Source organism: Scyliorhinus canicula, chromosome 18 (genome assembly GCF_902713615.1).
Source record: "Scyliorhinus canicula chromosome 18, sScyCan1.1, whole genome shotgun sequence".
In the NCBI taxonomy this organism is placed as follows: domain Eukaryota; kingdom Metazoa; phylum Chordata; class Chondrichthyes; order Carcharhiniformes; family Scyliorhinidae; genus Scyliorhinus; species Scyliorhinus canicula.
This window is the reverse complement of record NC_052163.1, coordinates 13,768,918-13,781,338: the sequence shown is the minus strand read 5'-3', so window position 1 is coordinate 13,781,338 and position 12,421 is coordinate 13,768,918. Positions and strand designations below refer to the sequence as shown.

The window sequence follows — 12,421 nt, the reverse complement described above, 5'->3', positions numbered from 1 at the left end:
AGTTAAACAGCAAAATCTATAGCAATTTAGGAAGCAGAGTTGGTTGAAGCTACTGAGGTGCTACAGTGCTGAATCTTGCAGAATGGTGTAAATTGCAGTATGACCGGTGTGCACAAGCAGTCTCCATTATAAACATGGGCACAGGGTTTTAAAATGGGCGACAGAAGTATGGTTAAAAACGTGAAATATGATTTTGTAGACCGGCGTTTCCCCTGGTTGGGGAGTCTAGAACTGGGAGTCTCAACCTTAGAATATGTAATCAGCCATTTAGGAATGAGGGCAAGAGGCATTTCTTCACTCGAAGGGCTGTGGATCTTTGGTATATTCTACCCCAGAAAGCTGTGGATGTTCAGCTGTGATATTCAAGACTGAGATCAATAGGACGCTAAAAGCGAATTAAAGAATGTGGGGTAATTTGGGAAGATGGAACTGAGGTAGGAGATTGGCCATGATCACAATGAATAGCAAAGCAGGTTTGAAGCTCCAAATAACTTGCACCTCTTGTTCCTTCTGTCCTTGCACGAGTTTTGAATTTGCTGTACTGAATTTCACCATTGCTGATTTACATAGCTGTGCTAATTTGAGGTTTTTGTTTTGTCCAGGCTGAACACAGAACAATGGCAGCTTTTATTTTAGCTGTCATTGTCAATAGCTATAATACAGGACAGGTAAGTAGCATTTATCTGACAACATGCAGCATTTTATGTATTCATTCATTACATAAATGTATATTAAATGTATATCATAGGAGTGGCTGTTATCCAACGGCAAAATTAGTGAAGTGTTTTTATTTTCAATTGGTGATAGCGTTTGCCACATTTTAGACAATCATCAATCAATTTTTGGAGTAAGATTTCTTCCCCTTTTAAGCTTCCCCTCTGTGTTAGGGCACCCTGGTCATTCCAGCCCCCTTGACATGGAGACGCAACACAATTGAAATGAACTATTAATTTTTAGGAGATACCCGAAGTCTTTGGTATTTGGCTGCCCGATAATCACAGTCACCAGGTTTGTAAATTTAAACATAATTTTTATTCATAGCAATAACTATAATTGAATGGGCAGCAAATACAACTGGTTAACTATTTTCTAACTTCCTGCGGTAGTGAACTCCACGGATTCATCACTCTCTGTGTGAAGAAATTTCTCCTCACCTCAGTCCTAACAGGTTTACCCCTTATCCTCAAACTATGAGCCCGAGATCTGGACTCTCGCTACCATTGGGAAAAAAAATTCTGAATTTACCCTGTCTAATCCTGTTAACATTTTCTCAGTTTCTATGAGATCCCCTCCCACTGTGATGTGGCACTGTGCGTAAGCAACGATGGAAGTTCGGCAGTGTTTCCTGTGGCACAGCGGTTAGCACTGCTGCCTCACCGGCAGTGTCAAGTCTCACAGATGTAAGCTGACAACACAAAACCCGAGGGTCGATTGTAGATTTGTTACGTCTCAGCAGTCCATCAATACATTTGTTTGTTGTGTTGGTCTTTGGCCATAACTTTTCGATTTTCAGGCGGAAACCTCCCATGTGGACAAGCAAAAGCTAATGTGAGTATTAGAAATCCGTCGGCAGTGTTCTTGGGTGTAACCATCTCAGTATTTTCCATTCTTTTGTTGTAGGAAGCCTGTTTACAGGGAAACCTGATCGCAATCTGCTTGGAGCAGCTGAACGATCCCCATCCTTTACTGCGGCAGTGGGTGGCAATTTGCTTGGGGCGCATCTGGCAGAACTTTGATGCTGCTCGCTGGTGTGGCGTAAGAGACATTGCGCATGAGAAATTGTACAGTCTTCTCTCTGATCCTATACCTGAGGTAAACTGCCCTAGATCTGTTGCTTCTTGTAATATATGGATTCATAACAAAAAGGGAAATCGGAGCAAGTGAGACACTTTGCTGCTCCCCAATCCTTATAACTTGTACCTTTTATGTTTTAATTTTGTTGCCAGATCTTATTATAGTTCATTTCATTGTATCCGAATTTGGGATAGGTATGACTAATCATTTCAACCCAAATTGCATGTCAGGCGGTGTGCATATTGTTCCATTTTCTTCCACACCAAAATTTGAAGACACTATTGCTTGGCTGGGACCTGTTGCCAATAAATACATCTCAATGGTTATTTGTTACTTATTTGCTCAGAAAGATAACCTTTGTTGAATATTTTGTTAATTCCTTTTTTGTGCGACGGTATTCATGGTAAGCCTGGCATGAATCAATGCACGTTCATTCTTGTAACCTTTGTACCTATAACTGCAATTTTTCAATGTGCAGTCTACTGACGGTTGTGAAATGAAGCCTCTGTGTAGCCAATAATACATACTGTTTAACTGTTATCAATCTGCTACACGCCGCAATCGAACGAGCTGCAAGCTTTTTTGCCTGCACTAGATTAGATCCAAAGTAGGAAGTCAGTACCTGTGAAATATTGCGTCCTTCAGTGCATTGTGTATTCTGTAGCAACGGAAGCATCTGTTGCTGATTCACAACATAACATAATCCCATAGGAAATCGCTCAAGGATGTACTGAATAAAGATTTACTATATTTTTGACAGTACAACAACTGGGCTTTTCATTAACACTCTAAAAGTATTCTGCAATTCTTGCCCCAAAGCTCTATAAATCAGTGATGTCACGGTGAATCGGTGACATCAGCCACCGTAATAAAATTGGGTGAGTGAATATGGCACCAACTGTTTGATATGTCACCTATTTTCTAGGACATAATGCAATTTGAAGCATTTCTTTCCCCTGTCTGATCTCGGCTACTAATTCATGATGGGCTATAGTTTCCACAGGTGGCAGCTATCCCTTGCCCGAGCTGCTGTTCTGTCTATTTGTGAGCGTTTTGAATATTTTCAAGATAATTTGCCTCTTGGTGAGAGCAGGGCCATGGCAATCCCATGCACACTAGTTTCCTGTCCAGAAAGAATAATTGAAAGACCAAGAATAAGGATGCGGCTGACAATTTTTTGGTCTTTGGAGATGCTGAGACGAATTGTAGGTTCCGTTGGTGGTAGGAAGGAACAACCTTGTATTTACCTGTTATCTTTAATGACCTTCAGGACTTCACAGGCAACAAGGTACTTTTAAAGTGCATTTACTGCTATAGAGCAACGCGGCAGTCCATTGAGCATGGCAAGATCCCATAAGCAGTAACCAAGACAAGTGACTAGTTGATGTGCATTGACGTTGATTGGGGGATCAATGTTGGTCCGGATGCCGGCAGAACTTCCAGGCTCCTTGTTGCTATAAAATCTTGCACAGAGCTATGGCACACATGACAATCTAACATGCTGTCCATACTGCACTGAAAATGTCATAAATTATGTACCCTAATCTCGAGGGAGGCTTGAACGCGCAGCATCTGACTCGTGGATGACGGTGGTGCTAATGAGCCAATGCTCACACCTTTAGTCTATAAATATGTGAATATTTTTTCACGTAATCACGCAAGATGAAATTCATTTATTTTGAAATTTTTAAAAAGCTGTATGTACGCGAGTTTGACAAAGAAGAGTATCGGAATTCATCCTGGTGTTCTGGCCAGTTTTTACCGCTCATCACATCAAAAGAAAATGTATGATTATTGTCACGTTGCTGTTTATAGGACCTTGCTCTGTGCCTATTCATTAACTGATGTGTACCTCATTTGCAGTAAAGCGCTTTGAGACGTCCTGAGATCATGAAAGACACTATATACATACAAGGTGTTTTCTTAATTTACATCTCCGGACTTCAAACCTCAATATGCAAAGCACCACCTACATTTCAGCCAGCTCACTCATTGACAGACTAGGCAAAATTTAGGACCCTGGCAAAATGAGAGATTTCAATTGTAAGTACATGATTATCGAAGAAAGGGTTCTGCGCCCATTTGGTATGCAAGCGTAAAGTAATCCCACTGGAGGATTTTATACTGTAGAAAGACCGTTTTAAAGTTTGTTTAAGTGAGTGAGCAACAAACATACTAAAATGCATTTAAGTAAGCTACATCAGAAACATTCTAATTAAGGTTAACCCGTATCATAGAAACAACTCTATCTGGGCCAATGGTTGAATTTCAGTATATCTAATTTGCAATTTTATCATTGTTTAAATCTGAATGGTTCCAACCATTTTAGTAGCCCACCCTTTTTCTCTGACTTCTTGACCTCATTTGTTTAAACTTGGAAGCTTTTTTATTGTTGGAATTGTAAAGTTGTTTATAAACTCTGCACTTGAGATGTATTGCTAAACCTAATTGCCTCTCTCCTTGCTAACGATTGCTTTTTAAAACTGAGGTCATTAAGAGTCAAACTTGTAGTGAGAGACATGTATACCTGTCTGGGTAGTCAATTGGATTTTTATGACAAATGTAATCTTAGTCTTTTTCCTAGCGCTGCATAATTGAATTCAGTTTCACAGTTTGCTGTGGTGGGCTTTGATGGCACCTGAGTTGCCAGTTCAGTTCTATAAACACTACATTAAACTAAGTGCTTGCCTTTGAAGCCTTTTGCAATTGAGGCAGCCTGTGACCATATGCAGCAAGACCTGGATAATATTCAGGCTTGGGCAGGTAACATTTGTGCCACCCAAATGCTAGGCAATGACCATCTCCAGCAAAAGAGAATCTAACCATCTGCCCATGGCACTTGCCATCGCTGAAACCTCCACTATCAACATCCTGGGAGTTACCATTGACTAGGAACTGAACTGGACCAGCCGTAACAATATTGTGGCAACAAGGCCAGGTCAAAGGCTCTGCGGAGAGTAAATCGCCCCCTGACTCCTCAAAGCCTATCGATCTTCTACAAGGCAGACGGGGTGTAATGGAACACTACTGGGGTGTAATGGAATACTACCGGGGTATAATGGAATTCTCACCCTTGTCCTGACGAGTGCAGGCCCAACAATACTTGAGAAGCTCGACACCAAGATAAAGCCGCCTGCCCAGTTAGCACCATATTCACTACATTAAACGTTCAGTCCCATCAACGGACATTGGCAGCAGTGTGTTCCAGCTCAAAGGTGCACTGCAGTAATTCACCAAGGTTCCTTCGACAGCACTTTCCAAACTCGCAACCTGCACCACCTAGAAGGATAAGGTCAGCAGATGCATGGGAACACCAGCACTTGCAAGTTCCCCTCCAAGCTCCTCACACTCCTGACTTGGAAATATGTTGCCATTCCTCCACTGTCACAGAGTCAAAATCCTGAAACTCCCTCCCTGACAGTACTGTGGGCGTTCCTATAAAACACACACTGCAGCGGGTGAAGAAGGCAGCTCACCACTACCGTCTCGGGCGCAATTGGGAACGGGCAATCGTTGCTGGCTTAGTCCGTGACACCCACGTCTCGTGAAGAATTTTAAAAATTATCCCGTGAATAATTATATATTTTAATAAATTATCTTCTGTTATTAAAGTTTAAATAAGATAAAGTTTTATAAGAACATAGATTTGAAAGCTGATTAGCTTTTGTTTTATTGATACCTCTGTGTATTTACTGTCTTAATTCTTCCCTACCCTTGATATTTAAATTCTGGGATATGTTTTGTGTACAGCAATGTTAAATAGTTATTGCTCGGGTCTCCAGCAAAACAAAAACTACCTTTTAATGGCAAATGCAAAATCTAGTATGAAAAGCTGATTCTGAAATTCCAAGTTATTTCCTTCAAGAATTTTAATGAACTATTTTTTACTGCAGGTGCGTTGCTCTGCTGTCTTTGCCTTGGGCACATTCGTTGGTAACTCAGCGGAGAGAACTGACCATTCCACCACTATTGATCACAATGTAGCAATGATGCTGGCCCAGCTAATAAATGATGGAAGCCCTGTTGTTAGGAAGGTGGGTGTCTGTTGCCTTTTGGTTTTGCCAGGATAAAAAAATGTTCCACTAAAAATCATTCCCGCTGCCTTTTTAACTTTGAGATGAGAGTATGGCTTCAGAATCTAGGGGCCTTTTGATATTGGTAGTTGCAGGTGGCCACACCCTATGAAGGCATGCTCTTCGGTGTTGCTTACTCTTTCAGCAATGTTGAGAACAGAAGTGCGGACAAAAGGCTGTTGGAGCTCAGCAGTACATCAGTAGTAAGGAGGGAGATGCACTCTAAAGTTACAGCTATCTGCTTGATCTGCACATTCCTGGAACCCAACCAGAAATGTGAAAGTGCCTTTTGCATTGGAAATGTTGATCGGCATTGATGCATTGCGATATGTTTTCTTATATTGTATTTAGCTAAGCGCATTAATTTGGCACACATGGCATTTCTCTCCTTTGCTTCTGTTGTTTTTGCTTAGTATTAAATAGTTCAAAGCGGATTCATTGAAAGTCTGCATTTTTGCTATGGATGAGATGTTTGATTTGCAGCCACTGCACGTCACTGGTAATAAGCCTGTATATCATCAAGACAAGCTGTGGTATGGAAGAACGGTGACCAAAGTGAATGAAGTTATAGTCTTATGGAACCAACGGAGTCCATTAAGACCATGCTGGATCTCTGTGGAACAATCCTGGAAGTTCTACTCCACTGAACCTTTCCCACATCTCATCTGCAGATTGAAACCATGTTAAATTGTAATCTGAAATATATGTTTACAGTCCTTATCAATAGCCTGGAGTCTTTGTGTTAACAGGACATAGGTATTGCTTAACTGATCACTTTATCTGACAGAGCAACCTTTAAAGAAGGTGTTTGTTTTGTGAAAGAATTGTGCTTTTTAAAAACTGACTTTTGGATTGTCTTGCTGTGAAATGGGCTAGTAAGCAATGTTTTGCAAGCTCACACTTACACAATTTGTGCATAGATTATATTCTGTTGAGGAATATATTGCTTATTCTTTGAAAGTGCTTCACCTCATGTTCTGCTAGAAGAATTCAAATGGTTTTTGTTCAACATACTAATACTCTTTTGAATAAGCTTTTTTCACAGTTTAAAAGCTGAACTAATGATTAGCAGTGCCTGGCATTGCTGATATCTGATGTTGGAAGTGTCTGAGGCAGAATGAAATCCTGGATGCTGTGCAGTAATGGATTTACAATAAAGGGAACTGCAGCACATGCGAAACACACTGGCCCTAAAAATAATAACAAATTAATGATGTGTTAGTACATGGATGCTGTAAGAGTCCTTCCTGTCTTTTTCCTTTGCTCCCATTTATTTTCTTTTATTGTTTTGGTCCATGGATCATTGATTGGGATGTGCCTTTAAGTAGAGTGAGGAAAGCAAAAGACTCAAAGTTTAAAACTGGCAACTTGCCAGGACACAGTATTCTCTGGGAGAAGCCAGACTCTTCGGCACCAAGTAGATGGGAGGAATCGGTTTTGGAGCGAATCAGTTTGATTGTTTAATTGGCAACCAATGGGTTGGCCAGGGACTGTTCTGCCTGACAACCGTCATTGATTGGTTCCTGCTGGGTGATGTTTCTGAGAGACCGTTGCAGAAGTGATCAGACCACAGAAGCGAAGGGATTTTTCTCTCTGCTGCCTGTTATCTATAGGTGGAAGCTGAAGATGGGTTGGCCAGGGACAGTGTTCTTCCTGACAACAATCGGTGATTGGTTCCTGCTGGGTGATGTTTATGAGAGGACCTTTCAGAAGTGATGAGACCTCAGAAGTGAAGGGAGCAGTTTTTTTCTCTCTGCTGCTGGCCATCTGTAGGTGGCAGCTGAAGATCTTTAAGTTAGCAAACCAGCAGCTAGTTCCTCTTCAGGGGCTGAAGTAAAAGAACTGACCTATTGTTTTGAAAGCTGTGAGTGTCTTGCATATCCTTTGCTGTCAACCTGAAATGATGCTGAGTCTGCAGGGAAGATGGACAACCTGACCCGAGGAGATCACACCAAGCATAGAAGAAAGGAAGCACCAAACCGGAAGCTGGAACTTCAGAAAGACTTCGACTGGAAATCACCCCTGTGGATTAAAGATCCCTATCCTTCCATTGGCGACATGGTAGCACAGTGGTTGGCACTGTTTCTTCACGGCACCAGGGTCCTGGGTTCGATTCCCAGCTTGGGTTACTGTCTGTGCGCAGACTGCACATTCTCGGCGCGGCGAGGTTTCCTCCGGGTGCTCCAATTTTCTCCTACGAGTCCCAAAAGATGTGCTTGTTAGGTGAATTGGACATTCTGAATTCTCCCGCCGTGTACCCAAACAGGCGCCGGAATGTGGCGACTTGGGGCTTTTCACAGTAACGTCATTGCAGTGTTAATGTAAGCCTACTTGTGACACTAATAAAGATTATTATTATTCTGTGTGCGCGTGTGCACGCGTGTTTGTCAAGTGGGGTTGGAATTAACTGTGCACTAGTCCAGTGTGTCATAACAATGTACTACATATTACTGGAAATTAATTTTGACAAATGCACAAAATTAGTATCGCAGTGTGTGTCGGATCCACTGAGGTATTGAAAGAAAATAATCGGGCTGCACCAACCTGGAACAGATAATTTGCATCGTAAGTGTTCTTTAAAGACATGATTTATTTTCCTTGCATGACATTCAACCTTGAAGGCCCAGAAAAGGAGGAGTAAAATTGGAATAATAACGTTTCTGTAGGTCGCAAATATTTCCTAACTGTTTTGTAAATTTGAACTGTTTTTCTTTTGTCTTTATTTCTCTCTCAATCTACTCTCTCCCCTTCTTTATTTTGCTTCCGTTGCTCCTCTGTTTCTTTCTCTATCCTTAAATTTTATTGGATGTGGAGGTCGATCACTGGACCCAACGTTCACAAGGTTTCAGGTGGTCCATTGATGTTGCTGTAATGTTATCAATTCATATCTCCTACAAACTGTGCTGCAAAAGTAATATGATAGGCAGAATGAAGTAAAGATCCAATTTGCTACCAGATACACCCTTCCCAACAATTTATGGCCATTGGATTACATTTCAAAGCGTGAGAGCACAGGCCTCACTGTAGTAGCTACCCTTTGCAGTGACAGCAGGAAAAGAAGGAATGGGGTTAGTGAAAGATTTTAAACAGTTGAGTGGTTTGAGCTTTTTAAGATTATGGAATCTATAGTCAGTGTATACAGATTGTCACATCGCCCTTAGACTTTGCATTTGAATCTATTGAGCGGCTAGAAAACTGATGGTAGAATGATTGAAGATTTTTTTTAATAAAAGCAAATTAGCAAGATGGTAAAGAAGGGACGTACAGATCATTAGGTGAGTGAGGTGATGTTGTAACTCTGGTTTATATAGCAGTCTAGTACCAATATAAGTACATTGTCAAATGATAAAAATAGTGAAATGTAAAATTACAGTATTTCATTGCTACTCCGCATATACATTTTATAGTAAAGGAGAGCAAATATTTTAGAACAGAATTTTCATTAAATCACTGGCCTCCACTTGACTTTGAGAAGCATAAGAGTTTAGTGATGAATATGTGGCTGAAGCATTATAAGCTTAAAGGTTGAATTTCTTATAAATTGGGACTGCAACCATATAAATGGTGCATTTGCAGATTTTAAGATGAATATGTCTGACTTGTAGAGTCAGTTTGAGATCTTCTTCTATGTTCTGGTGGGTAAGGAGATAGTGGTGAAGAGATAATTTTGTCGTTATTGAAATAAAGTAAACGAGCCAGTTGATTTTGAGTAATACAAATCAGAAGAAGCTAGAGTTGATTCTAAACCTGATTTGAGTTAACTGACCTCAGTCAAGGTATTGGTCGATGTTTTACTATTTTCCCTATGCTATTGAAGAGGGGAAATTCTTCCCGACCTCCCCCATCCTGATGGATACCTAGAAACCCCAAACTAGGAAAGTACATGTGTGGATGTGTTATTGTCAAATTGGCCTAAACCGTGATACCCTCCCCTATTGGCACTTAACCGTAATTACTTACCTCTTGGGAATGGCTAGCAGAATGACGTACCAGAGGGCTAATGGCATATGTGGTATTGTTTTCCAATGCAAATTAGTGTCTTCAGAGGAGATAAGGGAAGAAATTGTGCAAATCGTTAGGAAACATATTGTACAACACTGACTAAATGACATTTCAAAGGAATGAATGCCAATATATTGATTTGAAGTATAATCAGAACCTTTCCACCCACGGAAAAACCACAGGGGACCCACTAATTTTAAGATAAAAGCAGGTTGCCACGATGCTGATGCAATGTTCTCCACCACTTGTCCTTTCATTTATTTCTGACTGAAATATAATGTGAATTAGTATCCGCTGGTCTCCTTTATTGTGCTGTTTTCCTCTCCCCTTGTGTTTCTAATTGAAAGTTTTCCTATTAATTTCTACTTGATAAAACAGATTAGGAATAATGTTCATCGACATGCTGGCAAGCAGAGAAACGTTCAATTATGTAACTCAGATCAGTTTTCGAAAGGTTAACAAAAATGTACCAACATTGAATTTGCATCATTCAACTGGACTTTAAATCTGTTCTCTTTCCGATATTTTCCAGTATTTTATTTCCACTTTGCAGAATGTGTGTTTTTTATTTTGGGTTTTTTTTGGAGATTTAATTTTGTAGTGGGCTGCTTAATTCCATTTTCATGCTGTGATGGTTCTTACGGTGGCAGATATTGTCATGTGACTATTAACATCCTTGACGCTTAATGATGTTGACGAAAGGGTGGAAATTATTTTTAATCCTTTGGTTTCCTGGATCTACAGTAGTTATAATTCGTTCCATTTGGATTTATGTCACTCGGTGACTTTTTTTTTGCAGTTGTAACTGTCACTCACTTTCGGTCAGTGACATAAATCCGCGTTGGATTATTGAAATTATTCCAAGGTTAATTTTATTCAACTGACAGATTTATTTTTTAATTGGCAGGAATTGGTTGTGGCGTTCAGTCATCTTGTCATTCAGTATGAAAGTAATTTCTGCACCGTGGCGCTGCAGTTCATGGAAGAAGAGAAGAACTACCCACTTCCCTCTCCTGCTAGTGTGATAGGTATACCTATTCAGTATACACTTCTCTGATTTAGAAATCTAAATAATCTGGAAAATCTTTCACTTTGTAGAGTGGTTCTTTTTGGAACAATTAAACTGCTTCATGGCCTTGTTACTGTCAGCAGCCTCGATTTCATGCTCAAGTCCTCGAGTGGGGCAGACCCATGATCAGCGATTGACATTAAAAGTATCTTCCCTCTCCACGCGCCTGAATGTTTCCTTTTATTGAGCCAATTGTCTTAAATGTTATATTTAGCAAATTCTTGCAGCAGAAATTGTTCAGACAGTTGAGGGACACCATTGAACCTCTTTTAATTCATCCATCCAGGACAGCCCTGCAGATTCCCATCACAATGCCCAAATGTTTCAGCGATGAAAGACATGGGTCTGAGATACCGGTTTAACTTATGGAATCAGAAGGGCAGAGCCTCCAGCTAATAAAAGATTAATTTACAACTCGTTCGAAGAATCCCTTAACACAGTGATAGGCACAGACAATGAATTTGCTACAAAGTCTCACTTCTGAACAATATTCAGTGATTTCCTGTTCTATGTGTTCCTGCAGCCTGCAAACTTTAGATCCAGGATCCCAGGCATGCCTCTCTGGCAGGACGCGCCTTCTCTTTCTGTTTTAGCTTTGGCCACAGGGCCTTCAGTTGTTTCAGTCGCAAATACCCCAGTCCCATCCCTCAACATGTAGATTGCTGTCCCTAAATATCTTCGTCGTCTTTTCTTTCTCTCTCTCTCTCTCTCCCCCCCCCCCCCCCCCCCCCCCCCACCCCACTCCCCTCCCCAGCTTAAAGACTATTCTGAAAGTGACAATAGTTGCAGTCCCTTATCTTTTTCTCGTAATTTCCCAGTCTCCTGATGTCGTTTTGCCTTCAGAGGGCAATTTGGAAGTTGAATTTTCCTCCATATGAGTCACTTATATGATTAGCATCAAAAAACACATCAAGAGCTAGTGTTTTTCTCCCTGACAGACCTGGGGAACATTTTCAATTCTAGATGGCAAACTCTCCAATTTTTTCTTGTAGACCTCTGGCAGAGAAACCTGGAAGACTTGCCGCCGCCTTCACACTTTCCTTTTGAAGTGATCATGCCTAAAATCCACATGACCCTATTTTGAATGGGATGTGGGTGGCGTGACGCCTGTGGGTGGTGTGTCGTCTGCTACACCTTCCAATATGCCAAACAAGTGCGCCGTCAAAATAAACTGCCGCAATGTCCCAGGCAACAAAAGTTCTGGAAATTTCCAGCTTAATTCTTCCATTTAAATATTAACATTTCAAGTCCACAAAAATGGGCTTTTATAGTTGGCTGTCTTTTTGAAACGAATAGCAGGCTTGAGGTGTTAATATGCCTGCAACAAAATTTAATAAAATGGTTTTGTCTTTGACCAAAATAACAATACTGCGATAAGTGTCATTTCTAGGATTAGTGCTGCCACCTGTTATAACAGGGAATAAAAAATTGATTCACTAAATTGAAAAATATGTCAATCTAGGTTTTACAATTCTCTTGTATA

The 12,421-nt window shown here is 40.6% G+C and overlaps 1 protein-coding gene across 1 annotated transcript in view; it reads left to right on the top strand.

The window, feature by feature from the left end:
• Positions 1 to 12,421, top strand: part of rptor (regulatory associated protein of MTOR, complex 1) — a 415,805-nt gene that overhangs the window by 272,591 nt on the left and 130,793 nt on the right. Inside the window, exons 15-18 of the mRNA XM_038778271.1 lie at positions 603 to 668; positions 1,621 to 1,812; positions 5,688 to 5,828; positions 10,777 to 10,897. Coding sequence (XP_038634199.1) covers positions 603 to 668; positions 1,621 to 1,812; positions 5,688 to 5,828; positions 10,777 to 10,897 — 520 coding nt within the window. The remainder of the gene's footprint in view (positions 1 to 602; positions 669 to 1,620; positions 1,813 to 5,687; positions 5,829 to 10,776; positions 10,898 to 12,421) is intronic.